Source organism: Camelus ferus, chromosome 5 (genome assembly GCF_009834535.1).
Source record: "Camelus ferus isolate YT-003-E chromosome 5, BCGSAC_Cfer_1.0, whole genome shotgun sequence".
Taxonomy (NCBI): Eukaryota; Metazoa; Chordata; class Mammalia; order Artiodactyla; family Camelidae; genus Camelus; species Camelus ferus.
This window is the reverse complement of record NC_045700.1, coordinates 34,357,964-34,383,846: the sequence shown is the minus strand read 5'-3', so window position 1 is coordinate 34,383,846 and position 25,883 is coordinate 34,357,964. Positions and strand designations below refer to the sequence as shown.

General features: G+C 36.4%; 1 protein-coding gene across 14 annotated transcripts in view; it reads left to right on the top strand.

Annotated features, from left to right (window-relative positions):
• CYTIP (cytohesin 1 interacting protein) overlaps window positions 1-16,261 on the top strand; it is a 92,083-nt gene extending 75,822 nt beyond the window's left edge. For all 14 annotated transcript variants that reach the window (XM_032479487.1, XM_032479486.1, XM_032479482.1 and 11 more), the window contains 3 exons: window positions 2,127-2,196; window positions 10,356-10,422; window positions 12,872-16,261. In XM_032479487.1, the coding sequence (XP_032335378.1) occupies window positions 2,127-2,196; window positions 10,356-10,422; window positions 12,872-13,332 (598 nt within the window). In that variant the 3' untranslated portion in view covers window positions 13,333-16,261. The remainder of the gene's footprint in view (window positions 1-2,126; window positions 2,197-10,355; window positions 10,423-12,871) is intronic.
• The last annotated feature ends 9,622 nt before the right edge of the window (window positions 16,262-25,883 follow it).

The following is a 25,883-nucleotide window of genomic DNA, read 5'->3' as shown; positions in this document are numbered from 1 at the left end:
TACAAAGATTCTTCTAGTGCTTTATTAATTGTGGAAGGAGATGGGTGAGAAAAGACTGCAAAAATAAGTAATTTGGTATTTCAATTGATAACTGCTATGAAGAAAGTAGAATATGGGATGGAATAGAACACTGAGTAAGAGGGCTGCAACCTTAGCTTAGGTTTTTAAAGTGTCCTCTTTGAGGAGGTGAACTTTGAGCTGTGAGTAGAATGAAGAGAGGGGATGGTTAGATTAACCCCTGGTGAGAACATTTCAGGGAAAGCGAGAGGTCTCTGAGTTCTCAAAATGGGCTTGGCATATTCAAGGGACAGAAAGAAAGCCAGTGTAATGGGTGGCTGGTGAATTAGGAAAAGTATAATAAAAAAAAAAAATGAAGACAGTTTTTCAGGAAGCAGAGTAGGGCTCTCATCAGCTAGGCTTAATAGTTTATTTACACTTTTTTCTGCTTCTCTCATTTATTCTTCACAGCTGCCTTATGAGGCTAGTTTTATTCCTGTTTATAGACGAAGTGACTCAGGCTGAAATGAGGGTTTTTTTTTTTTTTCTTTTAGTTAAGACCAACCAACTAGTAAGTGCCAGGGCTGGGATTTGACCATCTATTCTGGATGCCAGGATCTATTCTCCAGCTACACCACAGCTGCTCCTTGCAAGCTGCCAATAAAAAAATTTGCTGGACATTCTTCAGTGATTCTAGTCTAAAACTTCAAAGGACATTTTTTGGGTGTGTGAGAGTAGTTTTGAGAGATGACTGGTAGTGGTGGAGGACTGAGTCCAACTCCGTCCTGGGAATTCAGGGTAATGGGTGAGGGGTCCTCTAGCTCCAGAGAAACTTGAATGTATAAGGTAGGAACCATGTAGAGTCCGCGAGAACATGCTGGTGGTTAGAAGCAGAAACCTATGCTCCAAATAGGTGAAGTGGGCAGAACTCAAGTGGATAATTAAGGAGTATTGGGTGGAGACAATGTGAAATTTAAAGATCAGGAAAATGAGAGACACTGAAGAGAGCAGTCAGCCTGTGCCAGCAGTTCTGCCCGCAGACATCTACTGCTTGGGCAGGGCAGGTCAACACTAAAGTCCCAAACAGATTCATAGGGATCCTAACTGTGGCCCAGAGTCAAGACGCCCTACTGAGAAAGCAGACAACTTGCTATCATCCCATTATCTTGGGTATAATGCTATTGGAAATAGAGGGAAATTGGGCTCTGCAATTAATACTATTATTTTACCATGTGTTAAAAAATTTCTTGCATCTTTATAAACAGAGTTACAGCTTATTTATCAGAATGAATTTGAACCGATACTTTAAAAATACTTAGTTGTGTAACTCATACATGAAATTTGTCTTATTCAGAATGACTGCTTAGTAGTCCAAATAAAGGCCTCTAAACTGAGCCCACAAAACAAATCAAAGCACTCAGGATAGAACAAGTCTTTTTATTTTTAGAAAGGCATTTGGTATAGAGAGAAAGAGCACCACTAAATTGATAATTCTAGGATTAAAGTTTGAATACTTAAAAAGTTTTGAGATCAGAGTCATATGAAAGTTATTATCTCATAGCAGTTCTGGTTCTATTTGTTCTAGTTCCAAAATTAAGCAAACGTACAGAGGTAAAGTTTCCTAGAATCCTAGGGAAGAAAGAATTTTTCCCTGTTTCAAGAAATAGTGGTTGATTTCATTATTTAAAAGTCCCAAGTGCCTGTTGTTTTCACTGCTGTACCCCTCATGCTTAGCACAGTGTCTAGAGTCTGGCACGTAGTAGATGTCCAATGAATATTCACCAAATGAATGAAGTGATTCAGCTGAACCCCACAGGAACAGGTTCTAGCAGAGAACAACCGTCGTTGCCATATAGTGGCTTCTATAAAATGAGCTACAGTTTACAAATTAACCAGAGTATTTTCTTTAGTCACCCTTTCAAAGGGAGTATTTTTTCCATATTCTTTCTTTGAATGTTGTCAGAAGGTTTGGCTTAGGTCCAGATTCTTGAAGAGCCATGAGAATTGTAACATTAACGTTGCTTTTTGAGGATACTCTGTGCTCCAAGTGTGGTACTCCATGGGGTGATACTTACTTGAAAGAATCACTCATGTCATTTCCCTCCCCCCTCCTTTTTGTCTTAAAACAGGATAGAGACTCTTAATGGAACAATGATTCTCAAAAGAACAGAGCTTGAGGCAAAGCTGCAAGTTTTAAAGGTAATTTAATTTAATACAGTGAGGCACATTTTTCATCCTTGAATGTGTGAGTGGTAGAATAAAAACGTAGTTGAAAAATTGAGATAGCCCTTGAAGATGAAATGTCATGATGAGTCTAAACTGCTGAATTATCAAGAGCTGTACAATTACCTTTGCAGGAATATTAAATTCCACAAACCAGTGCAAATCACTTTCTTCCTTCCTCCTTCTGCGTGTCTATGAGGCTCAGAAAAGGAACAGGAAGGCACATCACCTGAAGAACTATTCATTAATGCACCTGCGATCTCTTCTGATTTACATTTTGTTTGGAAAAACAAAGGAGGAGGAGCTGGTCTTTTTGCCATTTTCCCAAGAGCTGCATATATGTGTGTACAGAAGGGCCTGGGAATTTTGCTTTTCTATTGTCCTCCTCTGTGTCCCTCCCTTCTGCTTCATTCTTAATACAAAAATCATCTCCCTCTACGCCTGTGTCAGTCCTTGAATCTACTTTCATCGGCAAATACACTACCAAGTTTGAAGAGGAAATTAAAGTTTCCAGGAGATAGTGCACAGTGCAGGATGTTCCATGAAAATTCTCTGGGCTCTTCGAGAGTCTTAAAAATCTCAGTTTGCTAGACTGGTGAGCTTCTGGCAGGCCATGAAGTCTAGGCCCTCACGCGCATCTGAACCATAGCCCTGGAGACCCCTCCTCAGTCCCACTTGACCTCTCTGCATCAGTGCTGCTCCCTGTAGGACAATGGGGCGGCCAGTCCAGCAGCGATTGTACGGCTGACTACAGGCAGGTTGCTCAATTGGACTTAGTTTAGCAATAGCTGCCATTTATCAGTTTTCTTTCTGGAGTATGCACGTCTTAATTATTGAGCCTAAGAGCGTAGAGTTACTATGTTTCTATTTTAAGTTTTATGTTGTATTCTTCCCTTGCCCCACAACTAATTCGTCAACAAGCCCTGTTTTCTTCTCTGTCAACATTGGCTTTATATTCTTATCATTTTGCTTATCCTCGTGATTTTTTGAATCAATTTATAAAATTCCTTGACAAAAATCCTCTATTCAGATTGTGATAGGAACTGAATTGTATTTATAGAAAACATGAGATCAGTCGACATCTTTATGGTTTTTCACTTTCCTTACTTCAAACACAGGATTTTTGTCTTTCCATTTCAGGTCTTCTATGTACTTGAAAACCATTTTATAATTTTTTCATACATTTTTAGATAGCTTTTATTATATTTATTCCTATGTATCTTCTAATTTTTCTTTCTATAATACATGTAGTCTTTTAATTTTGCAAATGTTTATTGCTGTTGACTTTTACATAAATTTTTAAATACAGGAGTCTTGCTGATCTCCTTTTATTCTAGTAATATGTTTGTAGAGTCCCTTAGATTTTTTAATATAAACCTAATATCATCTTCAGATACTGAGAGTTTTGCCCCTTTACCCCCAATTATTCAATAGTTTTTTTTTTTTCTCTTATAACATTGGCTAGGACATTCAGGATATTGTAAATCGTCTTAGTCTTCACACTAAAAGGAATACCTCTAACATTTTATCATTAAACTTTTTTAAAGGGTAAACAGTCCCTCGTATTATATTTAGGTTTTTAAAACTGTTGAAAGTTAATTTGTTTTGCAAAAAAGAGAGAGAGCCTTAGTGAACATCTTTTTCAAAAAAGAAAAACTGGCTTTTTCAGCCTTTCTGTAAAAAAAGGAAAGAAATGTAGAACATAAACTAGTGATGCTATTTAAAACTTAAGTGAAAAAAAAAAAGGTTTATGTTTCATGGAGTAAAGGACTCTTGCACAACACGTTTTCATACTTCGAAGCATCTTCTGTTCTTTGAATATTTTCTCTTCAAGTTTTAATACATACTTTATTGTTTCTTCTAACTTTGACATTTTTTCAACATCTCCAACTTCTGCCACATCATGAGGAGCTTAATGTGTTTAAATGTCCATTTAAGACTCTATCTTCTTTATGATTACTTACTTTAGAGAATTTTATCAATTTTTTATGAAAAAGATGCAGGCTGTTGTTTTAAATAGCTGGTGGTGAACAAGTCTACCCACCTGTGAACTAATGTACTTGCCCTTGTTTCTTGTATTCTGTGCCTTTCCACTGGGTTTACTTTCCTTCTTGCCACAGTACTTCTTTCAGTGAGGATAAGTGGGTCTTTATTGAAAAATATCTTTATTTCACTGCTATTATCAAAAGAGAGTTTTATAGGTAATTGAATTATTCTAAGGTGATGTTTTGTCTCCTTAGCATTTTGAATGTATTGTCCCTTTGGTATTTTTGTTTATGAGGGGGATCCTAATTGTTTATTCTTTGTAGGTAATCTGTATTTTCTATAATTCTTCTGAAAGTTTTAAAGATTTTTCTTTTTTACAGTTAAGTCTTTAATTCATTCAGAATTAATTTTTGTGTATAGTATGAGATAGGATTTTATTTTCTTCTGTATGAATACTCAGTTTTCCCAGTGCTATTTATTTTATACAGTCCTCCTTTTTCTTCAGTGGACCTCAATGAAACCTGTATTTTTAAGCAAATTCCACATCTGAGTGGATTGTCCTGCAGGCTTCCAATTCTGATCCATTGATCAATTTATCTCAAACTCAGCTATTACGCCTTTGTAATAAATATTGATATCTGATTGGGCAAGTATTCCAGGTTATTCTTGTCCCTGTAATTGCCTGTAAACATTTTAGAATAGACTGTCAAATTCTATCAATAAATGTTGGAGTTTCGATTAATAACACATTTTATATAAATAGATCAATTTGAGGAGACTTCACATTGTCTGGTATTGAGTTTTACTGAGACTATCTCACTAAATAACTTTAAATTATTTTCTTTGTCTTTCAATAAAGTTTTATAATTTTATGCAAATAGATCCTATGCATCTTTTATTAGATTTATTCCTTTGTAACATGATTTTTTTCTTATTATAGCTTCTTTTTAAAAATAGCTTTAATTGATGTTAATGTGTAGACATCTGAAGTAAATTTTTCTGTGCTTTTTCTATTCAAACATCTTGCTAAACTATATAATTTCTCATAAATTATCTATAGGTTATTTCGTTTCCCATGAAGGTAATAACTATCTGTTAAGAGTGTTACACAGTTAAAAAAAAAAAAAAAGGGTAATATTCAGTTCTTTTTCTTACTTTGCTATACTGATTAGGGCCTACAATACAATGATGAATAGAACTATAATAGTAGGCATCCTTGCTTTTTCTTGACCTTAAAGGGAATTCTTTTGACTCTTTTCTATCTCTGTGAATATGCTTTTAAGGTTAAGGTGGCTTCTATACTAAGTGTGCTGGTATTTTTTAGTGTATTAAATTCTATCAGATACTTTCTTCTGTAGTTGTTAAGATGATCTTCTCATTTATTTATTTTTTAAAAGTTGTCAATATGGTGAATAACATTTAAAGATTTTCTAATGTAAAATCACCCTCGCATTTCTAGAACAAACCCAACCTGGTCATAATTTATCATCATTTTTCTGTACTTGTAGATTTTATTTGCTAACATTTTCTTTAGGGTTTTCGAGAGTGGCTCCATCTTACAGGCAGAATGGCCTGTAATTTTCTTTTCTCAGACTATCTCTCTTTAGATTTGGTATCAAATTTACTGGACTCTTAGCATGAGCTGGGGAGTCTCTTCCCTTTTTTGTCCTCTGGTAGAATTCTTGTAATGCTATCTGAATCATCTGGGCTTGAGGTTCTTTTTGGTGGCGACACTTCTAAACTCTGTTTCAGTTTCTTTATTAGTTATAAGACTGCTCAGTCTTTCTGTTTGTTTTTTGTTTTTTTTTTTTTTTGAGCCAGCTTTATTGAATGATGTTTTTGTTAATAAAGTTTTAAAGTTTTCAGATTTATTGCATGATGTTGATAATAAACATTCTTTTTCTTTACTATCACAACTGTGATTATGTCCCCGTTTCATTTGTACTACTTTTTATGCTTTCTTTTCTTTTTCTTGGTAATTTTCTCTAGAGGATTTTGGGGTCTTTTAAAAACCAACATTTCAGTTTTGGGCAATCTTTCATCTTTCGCTGGGTTCTTTTGTCTGCACTGATCTGCAGTTTCACCACTATATGATTAGGTCTGGATTCATTTCTGAATTTATTCTACTTAGAACTTGCAGTGTCCTTTAGTCTAAAGACTTGTGACTTTCTTCAGTTTTGGATAATTAGCAGCTCGACCTCTTTGAATATGCCTTCCTCACCATTCCCTGGATTATCTTCTGGAATTCCTTTTAGACATATTTCAGAGCCTTTTGACTTATCTTCCATGCTTCCTAACCACTCTTTCAGATTTTGTAGCACTTTGTCTTTTTTCATATGTTATTTTTGAATTCCTTAGTAATATCTTCAGTAATGTTGTCTGTGTTCTATATAGAATGTGCTCTTTCTATCGAGTTTGTTTGTTTGGGTTTTTTGTGGGGGAGAGAGGTAATTAGGTTCATTTTTTTTTTTAATGGAGGTACTGGGGATTGAACCCAGGACCTTATGCAAGCTAAACATGCACTTTACCACTAAGCTATACCCTCCACCCTTGAGTTTTAAAAATTAAATAATTTTTTAATATTCAAATAATTCTTTTTTGTGTCTATCTGTCCTTGTTTTATTTCTTTGTTTCAAATTTCTTGTTCTTACAAACATCACATTTCTCTCTCAGAGTATTGTAAATATTCTTATTTTAAAGTCTTTGAACATTTTTCTATTTAAACTTCCACAGAATTCTGGAGTTTGGACTGCCCACTTTCCCTGGCCTCTCTTTCCCACTCAATGTGAGAGGTGGGCAGTTGTCTCCAGTCTACACCTAAGACTTCTGGTCCAAAAAAAAAAAAAGATTTTTGGTCCAGAGCCAGGTCTGGCATCTTGGAAGCTTTCCCTGGAGGGCCAGTGTGCTGCATGGCTCAGGCCATGAGGCTGCATATATGTACCCCCGGCTCTCTGGGTACATGCTCTCCATGAACTGTAGGCACCCTCAGCAGCTTTGCTCAGCCTGCTTTTCATGGAGGTGGAGCTTCAGCCAAGTTTCTTTTCTCAAGCAGGAATCTTGTCTTTGTCTCTGCCACACGGAAGTGCATTCAAACTATCTATCACGATAGGGCCCAATTTCCTTGTTACCTCCTTTTTCTCCACACCGAGCAGACCTTTGGGTTTAGTTCTGCTCACCTTCTTGCATTTCTGTTCCTTTTCTAATCTTGAAATTATGAGATTTCCAGCTCATTTCTTGAGTCAGAAATGTCTGGGTCAGACCTATAACCAGAGTTAGGTTGGCTTCCCCTTTACACGATGACATTTAGTTTGTGTGTCCTATGTAAATATGCATTGTGTCCCCCAAAGACTCTCTGTGGAGCCACAATCTCTTCTTTAGAAACAATGGTCCCTTCTGAGCTATGTTTCCAGGGATTTCCTTTCTCATGACCTATGATTCAAATAGTTAACATGAAAACAGCACATCCAGTGGGTTAGTTGAGGGAGCTACTGATATTTACTGTGTTTGTAGCCCTTGGGAAACATTTTGCTATATTTATTATATAACCTCTATTATATATTATATAACCTTTATTTTCTAATCTGGAACTGTTTAGGACTAAACAGCATGTTATCCATGAAATCACTACAAAAGTAGTAAAGTGTCATGGAAATGTTTAGCTATACGTCTCACATAGATGAAAACTTGGAAATATGTTCAACCAAGATATCCAGTCTGTGAAAGCTGAGCATTGTTTTAGGGAGCCATCCTTTCATACATTCGTTCAGCCAGTATTTGCTGAGCAGCTGCTATGTTCCAGGCACTGAGGTAGGCACAGTGAGGTGTGGTGGCCCAGTATGGTTGGATCTCACACATGCTTTAATTTTCTTCTAATAGTGAGAGGTTAGATTTGTTCGAATACACAACTGTAATGTCAATAACAGGCAGAAATAGACTCTGAAGAAAATAAGAAACCTTCAATACAGACTAAAACCTCTTAGTCGCTTTGCCACATCTGCTCTTTACCCTAGTATTTTCCTGGTTTAAGTGACGGCGTATTTAGATGACTGGGCTGAATCAACAGATTAGATATTTTAAAACCTTTATTTTCACAGAAATTACTTGGCAAGCCCTGACTTTGTATTTCTGGATAGTGAGTGCAGAAATACAACTTCCTCTTCTCTCTATATTTAGTTTTGACTGTCAGTCTATCCTTATCCTCCTCAACTGGACTCTATTCTCTTGAAGGAGGTAAACTTCTTTAAGAAAGAAAAAAAGGGTTTGGTATATATGCCAGATCCTTGCTAGTTCTGTACTTCCTAGTTTTCTAACTCTGACCTTCACTTGACCGCAGGTTTACCTGGATAACAAGAGCTGTGATCCAGTTAGCCCGTCAGTCCTATAGCCAGATAGACAGTATTACAGTACAGAAGGAACAAGAAATTAACCAAGCCAAGTGTTCTATGGCTTTGATTTATTGATTGCATATCATATTGACAACCATAAGGATTGCTGCTAAATATTACTGTCATCAAGGCTTGGAAAATCCTCTCCAGTGATTGTTCAACCCCTGAACTGAGGAACCAGCCATTTTTCTGTTAAGCATTTAATGACATTCTTGTAATATTTTCTTTTCCTTCAGTCTTCCCATTCCAAATGTACTTTTTTTCCTCTTCCTTTTTGGCCTTCATCTGCCCTTTCCAGATTGCTTTGTACAAAGGACCGCTTGTTTCCAGCTAGGCTGCCTTTCCTTAAGGATAAATGTCCACAGGCAAATCTGAGCTGTACCAGCGTATTGGGCTTGCTGTGTGGCCAAGGAAGGGGTGGGGTAGAGAACAAAGGGCGGGAGGGAGTAGGAACCTTTGTGCCTTGTCAGATGCCTGCCTGGTTTGCTTTTGATTCCCATCACCCAGGCTGGTCTGTGGGCTAGGCCAGGCTTCACGTGCAGCCATGATCATTACAGCAGCTGCTTCATCCCAACCTGGGCCACTGCTTTCAGGCATGGGGAGGCTGAGGAAGGAAGCAGTTAAGAAGTCAGGGTGCTTAGAGTGTTCTAAGTTGAGCCTTCCAAGGGAGCTTTTAGAACTTGTCGGCTTCCCCTTTTGGGTGTAGAAAATAAATAGATAGAAATCCAGTAGAAAAGACTGTTTTAGTGCCCCAGGCTCATAGAATGATGATGGTATTTTTTAAATTGAGGTATTTACAATGTTATATTAGTTTCTGGTGTACAGCAAAGTGACTCAGGAATATATATATATATATGTTCTTTTTCAGATTCTTTTCCATTATAGGTTATTATAAGATATTAAATGTAGTTCCCTGTGCTATACAGTAGGTCATTGTTGTTTATCTATCTTATATATAGTGGTGTGTATCTGCTAATTCCAAACTCCTAATTTATCCTTTCCCCTTTGGCAACTGTAAGTTTATTTTCTATGTCTATGAATCTGTTTCTGTTTTGTAAATAAGTTCATTTGTATCATTTTTTACATTCCACATATAAATGATATCATATGATATTTGTTTTTCTCTGTCTGACTTACTTCATTTAGTATGACAATCTCTAGGTCCATCCATGTTGCTGCAAATGGCATGATTTCATTCCTTTTTATGGCTGAGTAGTATTCCATTGTATTCCATATATACTACATCTTCTTTATTCATTAAAAATTATGGTGGCATTTTTTTTTTTAACATTTACTAAGCTCTCGTCACTGTTCTAAACATGTTATATCTACAATGTAATGCAGTGAATCTTCATGACAATCCTGGAGTTCAGGTTCTGTTATTGCCCTCATCTTGCAGATAGAAGAAGCCTAGAATGTAAAGTGTTTCCGAAACAGCTAGTAAATGGACACAGACCCAAGCAGTCTGGTTCTGTAATACTTTTAAATAAAAAAAAAAAGTGTCATTATTTATATTCTCTATTGCTTCTGTTGAAATGATGTATTGTTTCAACTTGTTGGTGCTACTAGATTATTTCTTGAGAAATTAGTGTCCCCAATATCCCTGCTTATATAGAAAAAAAACCACCTTCAAATGAATGGGAGGGATTGTTAGTGCTAGAATGAAATGAAAAAAAAATTTACTGACAAATCTCAACACCTGGAAGTAAATTGTTATCTTCACTGGGGTTTCCTAATTATTATCACTTGTTTCTTCTTTCTCAGCAAACCTTGAAGCAAAAATGGGTGGAGTTCAGATCTCTGCATTTACAGGAACAGCGCCTGCTTCATGGTAAATGTGATTTCCTGTTCAGAAACCACACTTACATCTCATCATTTCAGTATTTCTGCTTCTAAATTGTTTTAAGATTATCATCATTACAAGAAAAAACTGTCTAGCATGGATCAAGAATAGTAGTCTGTGTTTCTTTTGCGTGGCCTCTGGAGTGACCAGTGCATTTGGAGGAGGGATAGGTCAACTCACACCCCCTCCTCCACACACATAGCAAGTATGCACATGAAAACATGCATACAAGCGCATGCATGCACACGCTCGCAAGAGGCACCTGGAGGTTTCAGAAGAGCAATAAGAATGATTGCCTGTTTTCCCTACTGCTTCAGCAGATGAGTTAAATTCCTGAGAACGTCCATGTCTCAGGCTGCATAGTTCTTAGAAACTCTTGAAGCTGGAATGGTAGCCTGCTTCTTGGATAGAACTCCTATTATTTGTTTAAATTGTGTAAATTATATTAAGGCAGAGAAATCCCTCTTTATGGCCTCCAAATCCAAGACAGAAATGTGAAGGATCATTGTAACAGTAAATGAATAGCTCTTGCCCTTGTGTGTATTCTGAAGAGAAGGGTTGAGTTTAAAATTTGTTGACTTGGCATTTGCTATGTGACAGGTGTAACCTGAGGAATGAACTTACATATACAAATAATTCACTGAAACCACTAGCTATGTGGGTGTGAAATATAGGCTATGTCTTCTTCAGATAATACTGAGCTGATGTCTCTATTTATAACCTAGAATATCTATTTGTTAAAACTGATCATCTGTTTCTGGACAAAAAGATACATTTAATTCTTAATTAGGCACTAATTTATGGCTTAGAGGTTTGTGTTGAAGATCTGGTTTTTTTTTTTTTTTTTTTTTTTTTTCAGAAAATGAAACACATGAGTTACTTCTCTTTTTGTGTTTCTAAATGTTCTTAAATTTTAATAATCTTAAAATTTATAACAGATTTGGGGGGGGCTGAAATTTGCTAGCAAGACAGAAGCACAAAAATTTGGCCACTTCCTGGATTTCTGTAGACTTGAGAGTGTTTGGGATCTCCTTCCTTCTGGAGCATCCTGGAGTGGAGCTGGGGTTTGGTCTAAGTATAGACAGTTCTGCTGTTTTATAGGAGTGACCTTGTATAGACAAGTTCCATAGTTTAGGATCAAGGAGCTTGACTTCTCATACGGCCATTGTTATACACATTTTTTGAGAGATGAAAGGAGTTCTTTAGTTCACTTTTTCTAGACCTATAATAAATATACAGGGCATGAGATTCTAGAAGCCTGTTGCTCTCCAGTCAAAAGGAATTCATCAGTTTGTTGCAAGATGAAATAAAGTAGGTTGTGTTAACAAAAAGGAAAACATTATGACTAGTCACCGCAGGGCTGGCCCTACTCAACCTTGCAGATCAAATGGAAAAATAAACAGTCTGTTTTTACATTGTCAACCAAGGGCAAAGGAGAGCAGCAGTAGAGATTATCAGCCCAAAATAAAACCATTTCTGAGTGTGTAATGTTCTATTACTTTTCCTGAAGCAAGGTCACCTTCTAATGATGCTTTCCTCAGGCTAGTATTACAAATAATCTCCTTTCTTTGAGCAGCATACCAGCTAACTCAGGTAGTACAGAAGTAAGTGGGATATGAACAGGCTGTTGGTGTGAGATTAAAATCTGAGTTTGGGGAGCCCAGATGTAGGTTATAAAAGGCTGATGAAGAAATTCAGCTAAGCAGATAAAATTCAATTTCTTCAAATTAATTATTACTTATTTTAGGACAGGGATGTTTTCTGGGTACCTTATCACTTCAAAGCATTTAAATATTAAAGTATTCTAAGAATAAACTTGGAATATTGAGGCTGGAAGATTTCTTTATGCTTTGAACACTTTTGAATTTTCTAATAATCATCCTGTAGATGCAGGTTTTATAACTATGTTTCCCATATACTTCTAACAATGTTATAATAATTTTATATTTATTAAAAATATAAGATAGTAACAAAAATCAGAAGAACTAAAATAGAGAAAATCCATAAAATGCCATTTCCCCAAGTATATGCTTTGGAACCCATTTCTCTGAGAATTTTAAGGAAAGGTGGGGGTCACTTCAATTTAAGAAATGATCCTTTTGGAAATTCACAAGTCACACTGGCATGCTGTTAGATGAGTTGAACTGCTCTCATAGGAAGACTCTTGTTTAAATTGATTTAATCTAGTATCACCATTTTTGTGACTGTAGACCCTTTTACATGGAAACTAGTCCATGAACAAGCAGTTTGAAAAATCCTACTATAAGATTTATCAAATGGTCTCATAAACAGTCACTTAATCGTACGAGTCAGAGCTTAGTGAAAAGTATTATTCACCCTCTTTCCTGTGCCCTTCAAAGGGAAATCTTGGTATATTTACTTGTAGGGAGTGATGCTCAGATCCATTTCACAATAGACTTTGTTTTCTGCATTCCAGGTGATGCAGCCAACTGCCCAAGTTTGGAAAACATGGACATAGATGAATCAACTTTGTTTGGAACCCTGCCTGGTCCAGCCCTCCTGGACCGAAATCGATTATCCAGCGAGAGCAGCTGTAAGAGCTGGCTGAGTTCCATGACGATAGACAGTGAGGACGGCTACCAGACATGTGTGTCTGAAGACTCGAGCAGAGAAGCATTCAGCCGGCAGACAAGCACAGATGATGAGTGTTTTGTCCCCAAGGATGGGGACGATTTTATGAAGAGGTCTTCTTCAAGGAGGAACCGGAGCATTAGTTCTGTCAGCAGTGGGTCTATGTCTCCCTTGTGGGAAGGCAACTTCTCAAGCATGTTTGGGACCCTGCCCAGGAAAAGCAGAAGGGGAAGTGTCCGGAAACAACTCTTGAAATTCATCCCTGGCCTTCACCGAGCTGTGGAAGAGGAAGAGAGTCGCTTTTAATATGTTGTCGTGCCCTTTCCTATTAGCTTATTTCGTAAATATCGTTTAAATCCGCTCCACCCAGCTTGGTGGGAAAGTGCAGATGGATTGCAAAACTGACATCCCATTTCATGGCAACAGTGACTTTTATTTAAATTTTTGTATCATTATTTTTGCTTCTTAAATCATTTTTTTAACCAGAACAGCTCAAGTTCTAAGTAGGAAGTAGGGAAATTAAGTAATAAGTCAGAAAATATAATAAATTAATATAAGTGCTTGCTCATTTCAGTGCTGCCTGTGAAGGCAAGAGTAGTATTTATTTTCTATATTTTTCATGTGAAAAGTTGAGAACTTTTTGGAGTCGAGTGTGAATAAGAAAGTGACAAAATATAATTATTTGGAATACCTTCTGTAGGTTAATTGGTAGGTTATAAAACTTTGCTTAAGCTCAGTTGCCTTTGGGAAGGCTTAATAATAGGTAATTTTGAATGTTTCTGTTCAACTCTATGAAAGATTATAAACAAAGGTGATCATCAGCCATTTTTACATTCACAGTGACAATAAAGCAGGAAATAGAAGATTTCATATGGAGGTTTAAATTTTATGAGATCCATGGAAAGATGTTATCTAAGATGGGTGCTGAGGAAGATTATAATGTCTTTTTCATAGGCAGCCTAAACAAAATGAGTGGGAGTGTCATTCTTACCTGATTCAGCTTTTCTTCTGCCTAAATGCTAATGACAAATCTGGAACTCTCAAGATCCTACAGCTTTGTAATTTTTCTTTCAAACAAATGTCTAAAATTTGAAAAATTAGAGTCAGGAAATGGATTTTTCCCCGGCAGATTTTTTTCACATTACTCCTCACTTCATATTATATATTCCAAATAGTTATTGCCCCATCATGCTTTTGTCTATTAGTTATGTTAGTGTCACATTACTTTTCTTTTAATCACGTTTTTACTCAGTACCTATTAAAGTCCACGATTTCTCTGTTCTGGTGATACAGCTGCTCATTGCCTATATTCTAGAGTAGATAACATGGACAATGCAATTAATAGTCCTCACTGATTTTAAACTCTGTGTGTGCGTGTGCGTGTGCCTGTGTCAAATAGAGACATTTGATAGTTGACTTTCAGTACAGCTGCTACACCTAAACTAAGCAAAGAGTGAGTCATTTTGAGGGGGAAAAAAAAAGGTGAGGGTAAGAAAGCTTGTAGGGTAAGTAATAAGTAATAAAATTAAATACAAAGAGATTTCTAATTGGGACTTGCTTTCTATTCATTCTTTGAACTCAAAAGCATCCAGTGGGCTCTGCTTGAGAACCATTCATGTAAAAGGCAGGGTTTTCACAGGAGCAATAGCAATCTTGTTTGTTATTTACTGAATGCATAGTAGGTTAAAAATGCTTTCCATGTGATCCCAGAAGTAACCCTGTAGATAGATGTTAGGCATACAGATAAGGAAGCAGGAATTCAGAGAAGCCCCTGAGATCAGAGGCAGGGATGTTGGAAGTCAGTTCTTCCCACCCTGGCCTATCTTCTTAGTTTCTCTAGATATTTGATACCCTTTTGCTGGTTCTGTGTAGTTATCACCGCAGGACTACCCCCGTCCCAATCCCAGGAATATTTTAAATGTGCGACTGTAGATACTACATGGATAAGGATATTGTAAATAGGATAAAAAGTTCCTACTTGGTAAATAGGAAAACAAACACACATTGAGGCTGACTTTTTCTCCTGGCCTCCACACCAAGTTTTTAGATGTAAGCACATTAATAACTGCATGGTTAGCGATACATTTATTTTCAACAAGAGTTTGCAAATCAATTGTAAATCAGTAACAATTGCTATTGCTCATTTCTCATCATAGCCTAGAATTATGTTAAAGATCTGCTTACATGAATGCAGCATTTTCTGTTAACCCTATTTTTGCCAAGTTCAGGGGAAAGAAATAACATATTTATGTGAGGAAAGATGACTTTAAAGCCTTCTACGGTGTGAACAATGTTTCAAGAACTACCACAGTTCACCTGGAAAACCAGACAGTATATCATTTGCTTTTCTGTGACTTTAAGTGTTAAATATAGTGTAATACTTCTTTTTTACAGTAAACATCCAACCCAAAATGGTACTGGGAAGAAGCACAGGAAGTTTCACTGTAGTCTGTGATAAGAAGAATTAAGAATCAAGAGTTCAGTATGTTCTGAAAAAAACTAGAAAAGCACTTTTTAACCCAAGTACAGGAAGGAAGGGTATGTCCTGTTCTGTGTGTTCACAAGTTGTAAGAAAACTGTTGTTTAGTGGAAATGTGGGTAAATTTCTCACAGCACAGTTTTTCAGACTGAGTCTGACCTCAGTGGGGCTTTAGAAGATTTCATTTTGCTAATCTTCTGGTGCACAATGACCACAATGACTCACTTTGATGTAATTTACTGGGAAAAGAAAAGTGAAGAGTTTTTTTTTTTTTTTTAACCTTAAAGTTGTCAAATAAGTAATATTAGTGACTTTAATTAATTGGCAATTTGTTTTGAAAATGCTTTTTTCTAGTATGGGATTGATTGATAAGCCAAATTTCAATCAAGCATATTCGGAGTTACTCTGTCATGTGACTAAAGGAACACCACCATGTCAAATAGATTGGAGCTATATTTTTTCAAATGAATTTTTCTTTATCACTTTCTACTTTGCAGTTCCTTTATATCTTAGTTGCATGATACAAGCAGTATTAAAAATCCTAGTTTGAACTGAAGAAATCAAACTGGGACACAATTTTGTGTGTACTTACCATAAAGTATACAATATAAGCACAGTAGATAAATATCACAACTGTATCAAACCCTTCAGATCACAAAATTACTGGTGCTTTATATCTATTTCCTTATAGAACTATAGGCAATAAAATGAAAATTTGATACTTTTCTGAAATAAAGAACGTTATTTTTCAGTTCAGAACTTTCTCCTCTCTCTCTCTTTACCTACTTTGAATGAAATAGTTGTTTTTAAAAAGCAGATTTTAAAAATGTGGGGCGACCTCTTGACACCTAACTCTGAGGTTCTTAAAAAGCAATGCCTACTTAATTGAGATTTGCACTTGTATTAGCTTTCTGTTATTGTTTGACAAATTACTACAAACATGGAGACTTAAAACAGATTTATTATTTCAAAGATTTTGTGGGTCAAGAGTATGGACAAAGCTTAGCTGGGTCTGCTCAGAGTTTCACAGAGCTGCAGTCATGTTGTCACCCACCCCACTGCGTACTCACCTGCCAGCTTAACTGGGGAAGGATTTTTTACCAAGCTCCTTTAGTTGTTGTCGGAAGCATTCCTTGTGGCCATAGGTTTCATGGCAGCTTGCTTATTAAAACTCAGCAACAGAGAGGAAGAGATACTGCAAGCAAGACGGAGTCTTAATACATTGTAATCACTGACTGACATCCCAGCTCCTTTGCATATAATGTAACAATCATGGGAGTGGCATCCCAGCACCTCTGCCATATTGCAAAATACAGTTACAGGAGTGACATCCTAGCAACTGGACCATATGTGCATTAGACACAAGTCATGGGACCCACCCACACTCAAGAAGGAGAGATTGCACAAAAGCATGAATGTCAGAAGGTGGGGCCCAGGGGCTACCTTAGAGTCTATTCACACCACTATTCAACAAGTTCACAAACGATAATATAAAGATACTGAGTTTTCTCTAAACTCCTTTGAGCAAAACAATTGTGAATGTTACCATTTTTAATTTTTATATAAGGAAATGGTAAGATGAAAGACTTTTGAAATTAAAGAACCTGGCCAAGATTGTATAACTAGCCAAAAATCTGAGTAGAAAATCGTATCCAAGTCTATTATTGACTCCCAACTTAGTCTGCAAGTACTTGAAATGATAGAAGATTTTTAAAAAACATACAGTAGTGAACCAGTTACTTGATTTCACAGTCTGCTCAGGGAATCTGAATGTGGTTAAGTGATTTCAGTGATTGACATGCTGGACTCTATCACTTCTATGTGGGTGCATATTTGTGAGCAGAAGACAGGGATTCCACAGAAAAACAAAACAAAACTTCCACAATCAAAATTACAAAGCACAAAAGGAAATGATCGACCATGAGCAAAAGTCAGGAGATTCCACAAATAGCAGAATTATCAGAACTTGAGAAAATAATACAGTTTGAAAAAAATATAAAACATGTATATCTTAGGAACAGAGAATAAGTCGCACAACTTGATGAAGAACAACTACAAAAAGCCTACAGCCAATGTGAGAAACTGGATGCTTTTCCCCTCAGATCAGGTACAAAGCAAGCATGTCCTCACACCACTCTATTTACCACTGTACTGAAAGTCCTAGTAAGTGCACTAAGACAAGGAAAGGAAATAGAAGATATGCAAACGGGGAAGGAAGACATTAAAACTGCCTTTGCTTTCGGATGATATAATTGTCTATGTGGAAAATCCCTGCAAATCAATAATAGCAAAAAGTCTGAAACTAATAAGTGAGTATAGCAAGGTCACAGGATACAAATTACTATGCAAAAGTCAACTGATTCCCTATATACCAGAAATGAGCAACTGGGATTTAAAAATCAACAAACAGTACCACTTACAATAGTACCAAAAAATGAAATACTTGAGTATAAACCTGACAAAATATGTATCTTTTGATCAGAATCTGTATGTGGGAAACTCTAAAACTCTAATGAAAGAAATCCAAGAAAATCTAAATAGCTATTCTATGTTCATAGATCGGAAGACTGAACAGTGTCAAGATATTATTAGTTCTTCCTAACTTAATCTATAGATTCAGTGAAATCCCAATCAATATTCCAGGCAGCTATTTTGTAGTCAGTGACAAACTGATTCTGAAGTTTATATGAAGAAGCAAAAGACCTAGAATAACCAATGTGATACTGAAGAGGAAGAAGAAATAAAAGAAGAAGGAGGATGAGGAGGAAAAGAAGAAACTTGAAGGAATCACAATACCCAGTTTCTAGATTTTCTATAAATCTACAATAATTAAGACAGCTTGGTATTGGCAAAAGAATAAACATATAGATTAATAAAACAGATTAGAGTGCCCAGAAATAGACCCACACAAATATAGTCACTGATCTTTGACAAAAAAGTAAATGCAGTTAAATGGAGAAAGGACAGTATTTTCAAAAATGGTTCTTGAACAATTGGACATCCATATGCAAGACTTTACACATCTCACAAAATTAACTCAAAATGAGTCATAGACCTACATGAAACATAAAACTATAAAACTTCTAGACAATAACATAGGCGAACATCTAGATGTCTTTGGATTTAATGATAAATTTTTTAGATACACCAAAAGGATGATTCATGAAAGGAAAAGTTGATTAAAATTTAAAAACTTCTGCTTTGGGAAAGATACTGTTAAGAGAATTTTTAAAAAAGTTATAGACTGGGAGAAAATATTAGCAAAACATGTATTTTTTAAATGTTATTTTTTAATTGAAGTATAGCTGATTTACAGTGTTAGTTTCAGGTGTACAGCAAAATAACTTAGTTATACATATACATACATGTATATACATAATATACATAAGATAATACATAATCTTTTCAGATTCTTTTCCATTATAGCTTATTCTAAGAAATTGAATATAGTTCTCTGTATTATACAGTAGGTCCTTGATGCAAAATATGTATTTGAAAAAGGACTTGCATCCAAAATATAAAAAGAACTTTTAAAAGTCAAAAATAAGAATGCAAACAACCCAATTAAAGAATGTTCAAAAGATCTGAACACACACATCTCCAAAGATGATAGATAGATAACAAATAAGTGCATTAAAAGAGCTCAGTATCATTTGTCATTTCAGATTTGCAAATTAAAATAGCAATAAGATACTACTACATGGCTATTAGGATGACTAAAATCCAAATAACTGACAGTACCAGTTGCTGGCAAGGATATGGAGCAATAGGAATGCTCCTTCATTGCTGATGGGAATGCAGGCTAGTACAGCACCTTCGGAAAACAGTTCGGCAGTTTTTCACAAAACTGAACATAGTCTTACCATATGATCCAACAACTGCACTTTTAGGTAAAGGCATACCTTGTTTCACTGCACCTCATTTTATTATGCTTCACAGATATTGCATTTTTTACAAATTGAAGGTTCATTCTTTTACAAATGGAAGGCAACCTCACATTGAGCAAGTCTATCAGCACAGTTTTTCTAACTGCATTTGCTCACTTCATGTCTGTGTCACATTTTGATAATTCTTGCAATATTTAAAATTTTTTCATTATTATTGTATTAGTTATGGTGATTTGTGATCAGTGATCTTTGATGTTACTATTGTAATTGTTTTGAGGTGCCACAAACTGTGCCCACATAAGAAGGTGATCTTAATTGATAAATTCTATGTGTGTTCTGATTGCTCCACCAACTGACTGTTCCCCCATCTCCTCTCTTTTCTTCAGGACTCCCTATTCTCTGAGACACAACAATATTGAAATTAGGCCAGTTAATTACCCTATAATGACCTCTAAATTTTCAAGTGAAAGGAAGAGTTGCACATCTTTCACTTTAAATCAAAAGCTAGAAATGATAAAGCTTAATGAGGAAGGCATGTCGAAAGTTGAAAAAGGTCAGATTTAGGTCTCTTGTGCCAAGTGGTTAGCCAAATTGTGAATGCAAAGGAAAAGTTGTTGAAGAAAATTAAAAATGCTACTCCAGTGAGCAGAAAGCAAGACAGCCTTGTTGCTGATACGGAGAAAGTTTGAGTGGTCTGGAGAGAAGATCAAACCAGCCACAACATTCCCTTAAGCCAAAGACTAATGCAGAGCTAGGCCCTAGCTTTCTTCAATTCTATTAAGGCTGAGAGAGGTGAGGAAGCCACAGAAGAAAAGTTTGAAACTAGCAAATGTTGGTTCATGAGGTTTAAGGAAAGAAACCATCTCCTTAACTTAAAAGTACAAGGTGAGGCAGCCAGTGCCGATGTAGAAGCTGCAGCAAGTTATTCAGAAGATCTAGCTAAGATAATGAAGGTGCCTACACTAAACACAACAGACTTTCAATGTAGACAAACAGACTTTTATTGGAACAAGATGCCATCTAGGACTTTTTGTATCATAAAGAAGAGAAGTCAATACCTGGCTTCAAAGCTTCAAAGGACAGGCTGACTTTCTCATCAGAGGCTAATGTAGCTACTGGCTTTAAGTTGAAGCCAATGCTCATTTGCATTTGCCATTCTGAAAATCCTAGGGCCCCTCAGAATTATGCTAAATATACTCTCCCTGTGCTCTATCACTGTATCAACAAAGCTTGCATGACAGCACATTTGTTTACAACACAGTTTACTGAATATTTTAAGCCCACTGTTAAGACCTACAGCTCAGACAAAAAAAAAAAAAAAAATTTCTTTTCAAAATAGTACTGCTCACTGATAATATACTAGATAACCCAACAGATCTGACGGAGGTATGCAAGAGATTCATGCTGTTTTCATGCCCCTGCTAACACAGCCATTCTACAGCTCACAGATCAAGGAGTAATTTTGACTTCTAAGTCGTATCATCTAAGAGATACATTTTATAAGGCTGAAGCTGCCATAGATGGTTATTCCACTGATGGATCTGGGCAAAATAAATAGAAAATCCTTCTGGAAAAGATTCATCATTTTAGATGCCATTAAGAACATTTGTAATTCACAGGAAGAGGCCAAAATATGAACTTTAACAGGAATTTGGAAGAAGTTAACTCCAACCCTTGTGGATGACTTTGAGGGGTTCAAAACTTCAGTGGAGAAAATCACTGCAAAATTGGTTTCTAGCAAGGAAACTAGAGTTAGAAGTGAAGCCTGACGATGTGGCTAAATTATTGCAGTCTCATGAGAAGACTTTAACTGATGAGGAGTTGTTTCTAATGGATGAACCAAGAAAGCGGTTTCTTGAAATGGAAAACACTCCTGGTGATGATGCTGTGACGGTGGTTGTAATGACTCAAAGGATTTAGAATATTACATAAACTTAGTTCATAAAGCAGCAGTAGGATTTGAGAGGACTGACTCCAAGTTTGAAAGGAGTTCTACCGTGGGTAGAACATTATTAAACAGCATTGCATGCTGTAGAGAAATCCTTCACGAAAAGAAGAGTCAACCAATGCGGCAAATTTTATTGTTGTCTTATTTTTAAAAATTGCCACAGCCACCCCAACCTTCAGCAATCCCCACCTTGATCAGTCAGCAGCAATCAACATTCAGGCAAACCCTCCACCAGCAAAAACATTACAACTCGCTGAAGGCTCAGATGATGGTTAACATCTTTTAGCAATAAAGTATTTTAAAATTAAGTTATGTACGTTTGTGCTTTTTTAGACATAATGCTATTGCACACTTAATAGGCTACAGCATAGTGTAAACACAACTTTTACATTACCTGAGAAACCAAAAAAATCAAGTGACTGTATTCATTGCAATATTTGCTTTATTGTAGTAGTCTGGAACTGACTGAAATATTTCCCAAGTATGCCTATATTTACTGGATTGATTTGAAAACATATGTCCACACACACAAAAACACACACATTGTAGCAGTTTATTCACAATCACCAAAAAATGGAAGCAGGTAAAATGTACTTTAATAGGTTAATGGATAAACAAACAATGGAATATTATTCAACTATTGAAAAAATGAGCTACATCCAGCCAGGAAAAGACTTGTTGAATCTTAAATGCATTTTGGTAAGTGAAAGACGCCAGTCTGAAAGGGCTACATACTGCATAGTTCATTTACATGGCATTCTGAAAGAGGAAATACTACAGCAGTAGTAAAGAGGTCAGTGGTTTGCAGGGTTTTTGGGGTGGCGTAGGGTGGTGTGTTTGTGTAGAGAAGGTCGAATAGTTGGAGTACTGATGAATTTTACAGTGTTCTCTTAGTCTACTTGGGCTACTGAAACAAAAGACCACAGACAGGGTGGCTTAAACAACAGAAATTTATTTTCTCACAGTTCTGGGGGCTGACTGCCTAGCAGAGCCTTGGGGGTAGGGAAGCTATCTGAGGACAAAGAAGCCATCTGCAAGTTAAGAAGAGTGCTCTAACCAAAAACTGAACCCTGGCAGAAACTTTATTTTGGACTGGATCTGGAACCTGCATCCAGAACTATGAGAAAACAAATTTCTGTTGCTTAAGCTACCCAGTGTGTGTGGAATTTTATTATGGCAGCCTGAGCAGACTAAGACAAGAGTGGTAAACTACTCTGTATATTATTATAATTGTGGATACATGACACTATGTGTTTGTCAATACCCATAGAACTTTCAGCACAGAGAATGACTCAATGTGCGCAAATTAATAAAAGCTCACTTAGCAGGTTGGGGGATCCCAGAAGTGAATGCAGAATGTGACAAGACAATCTAACTACATTACTAAGTATGAAACAACCTATGTAAGAAAGCAGAAGGAAAAGAAGCTGACCTAAGTAATTTTGGAAATGATTGAATTCCGTAAAATTAAAGGCAAAAGAAATGATACATAAATATTGTACTCTAGTTGAAAAAGTTGTTTTCCATGGGGGTACCAGTTAAACATTCTGATGTTGTTTCACATGTCTAGTGGAATTAAACTATTATAAATAAATGGCTAATAATGGGAACCAGGTTTTTCACTGTTGGAGTGGGAGTTTACAGATAAGCAAGGAAAAGGTTAGAATGATCCATATGGAAAAGGATTAGAGTTGGAGACATCAGAATGTACTATTATATTAATATAGACAGAGATGGTTCTACAGAGAAGTATTTATATGTATGCCATGCATATACATATATTAGCTTGCTCTGTCAGCTGATAGGGCCTAGAAGCAATGACACTCTGGTAGCAATGAGCATACGTAGAACTAAGAGCTTGGTTTCTAATACTGTTCTCCAATAAGATAAACCAGCATTTCTTGAAAAAATGACTGAGTCTGGGACTGAGGCAAAAAATGTACAAAAACAGCCTGGAGTGTTTTATAGTGCCAGAATGTAAGGAAGTATTTAAAAACTAAAACAAGACAAAACCTTACAATGATGGGGATGTATCAAAGGGACACAGAAGGCAATTGAATAAGCTTCCAATGGTCAAATATGGAACAGTTTGAGCAACAAAATAAATAATAGAGTATTAGATTATAGCCCAAAATATAAAATAAATATCTATGTATGAGTCCATTCATACTGATACAAATAGATAACTGAATAATAAACAGGCGAATGGACAAATCTGTGCAGAAGGATTCCAAGTAATTTGTGTAGCTACTCCACCTTCAAGGCGGTGGAGTGTATGTCCCAGTTCTTTAAGTATGGTGATTTCCTTCCAAGGAGTACAACATAAGAGAGGAGGAAAAAGTAACTCTACAGTGAAGATACTCGATAAACACTACTTCAGCCAGGTGTTCAAGATCAACATCAGTAGTGACAGGTCATGTTGATATGAGAGAGTGAGAATGGCACTTTATCTCTAGGCTCTTCCTCCCCTAAATGTATACCCTGAGTCTAACAATGAGGAAAACATAAAAAAAAATCACAGTTCAGAGATATTCTACAAAATACCAACCAGTACTTCTCAAAACAGTCAAGGTCATCAAAACAAGTAAAGTCTGAGAAACCGTCATAGCCAGGAGAAGCCTAGGTAGATATGATGACTAAGTATAATATGATATCTAGATGGCATCCTGGATCAGAAAAGGAAATTGAGTAAAAACACATTCTGAATAAAGTGTGGGCTTTAGTAATAATGTATCAAAATTGGTTCATTGATTATGACACATGTACCATACTAATAAAAGATGCCAATAACAGGGGAAACTAGGTGCAAGGTATATGGGAACGCTACACAATCTTCACAATTTTTCTGTAATCTAAAATTGTTCTAAAAATTAAAGTTTATTACGTTAAAGGACATTGAAGTTGATTAAAGAGAATACAAAGGATAGAAATCATAGTGGAATAAAAATATTAACATTAATTGGGAAGATTTAAGTAAATATAAACACATTTCTAAAAACATTGTCACTGAAATTAAATCTTCACAATGGGTGGAACAGCATATCACACATAGATACAGAGAGAATTTGTGAACTGAAAGATGGAGGAAATTACCTTAATGTAGAGAGAGTGATCAGAGAGTGAAAGTATTAAAAACAGGCTAAAAGTGGGGGAGGCAATAGCTCAATGGTAAAGCACATGCTTAACATGCATGAGGTCCTAGGTTCAATCCCCAGTACCTCCAATAAAACAAACAAACAAACAAACAAAAAACCAGACTAAACACAAGGTGAAGAGAGTGAAAAGTCCCCATGTACAACTTCTGGACATTCTGGAAGGATGAAAATAGAGAAAATAAGAGGGAGGTGATATTTGAAGATCTGATGATTGAGAAATTAGCAGAATTGATAACAACCTAAGAATGTATAAGTGAATTTTTAAACTATTTTTTAAATTAAAAAATAACCGTAGAAGATGATAATGGGTACAAGTCTGATCCTCACTAGCTGCACCTGAAGGCACAGTTGTCATTTCCTCACCACAGTGTGTGACACTTTTATTTTAGTTTTAAAACTGTAGACACAGCCACTGATTAAAAACAGGATGTGGGTGAGTAGTCATGCACAGGACTCGCCAGGCTAGACATGAGCTAAGACAGTGGTTCTGAAACAACAGTCATCAGACCAGTGCTGATTTGCTGTGTAAGAATCACCTGAGAAACTTCTTAAGATGCAGATTCCCAGGCATCAGATCCCAGAGAGTCTGTCAAATAGATCTGGGCAGGGTCCAGGAATCTTCCTTTTAAACAAGCCCCACGAGAGAGTCTCACATGGATAGCCAAGGAACCACACTTTGAGAAACACTGCTCTAGAAGCTTACTGTTTCTCTGCCAGCTCTGGTCGTGGTGAAGGGTTGGATTCTAAATGATAAGGAAAGTACAAGGAATATTATGAGAAATGTCAAAAATATTAAGTGTCTTTAGAAAAAAGCTGCTTCCTAGGAATTCCCTGTTTGATTTCCCATCATGGCTGTGGGAAGGCTTTACTCTTTCCAGTATCTATGACCCTCTCACTTTCAGCCAGTGACCTGGACTCTTACTTCACTGAGGTGGAGGCCGTCTGGGAAGTTTCCTTAATTCTTTTAGCCCCAGTGATTTCTGTCTCTCCTTCCCTTTGCCCCATTTCTGAGATAAGATACTGACTGAAGCCATTCCATGTTTTTCTCACCTCTCACATCTTTTCTACTTACAGTTTTCTTCCATCAAGCCTATAAATGTTTTCGGTTTTCCCTTATTCTGAATTTAACCAGCTAGAACTGCTTTACCAGCATAAAGTAAAAAGAAGATCGTATCTCTTCAAAGATCGTATCTCATCTCTTATGAGACCATAATCTGCTCAACTTCTCAGGAGAAGATTAACACTCATAGATCCCATTCCATCTTTCTTCCTAAATTCCCTGAAAATCATGGGTCCTTGCTTGGCTGTGCTTCCAAACTTCTTGAAAAGAGAAATGGAAAATTTGAAAATCCAACAGTGGGCCCACATTCAGTTCCTGCTGCATCTGT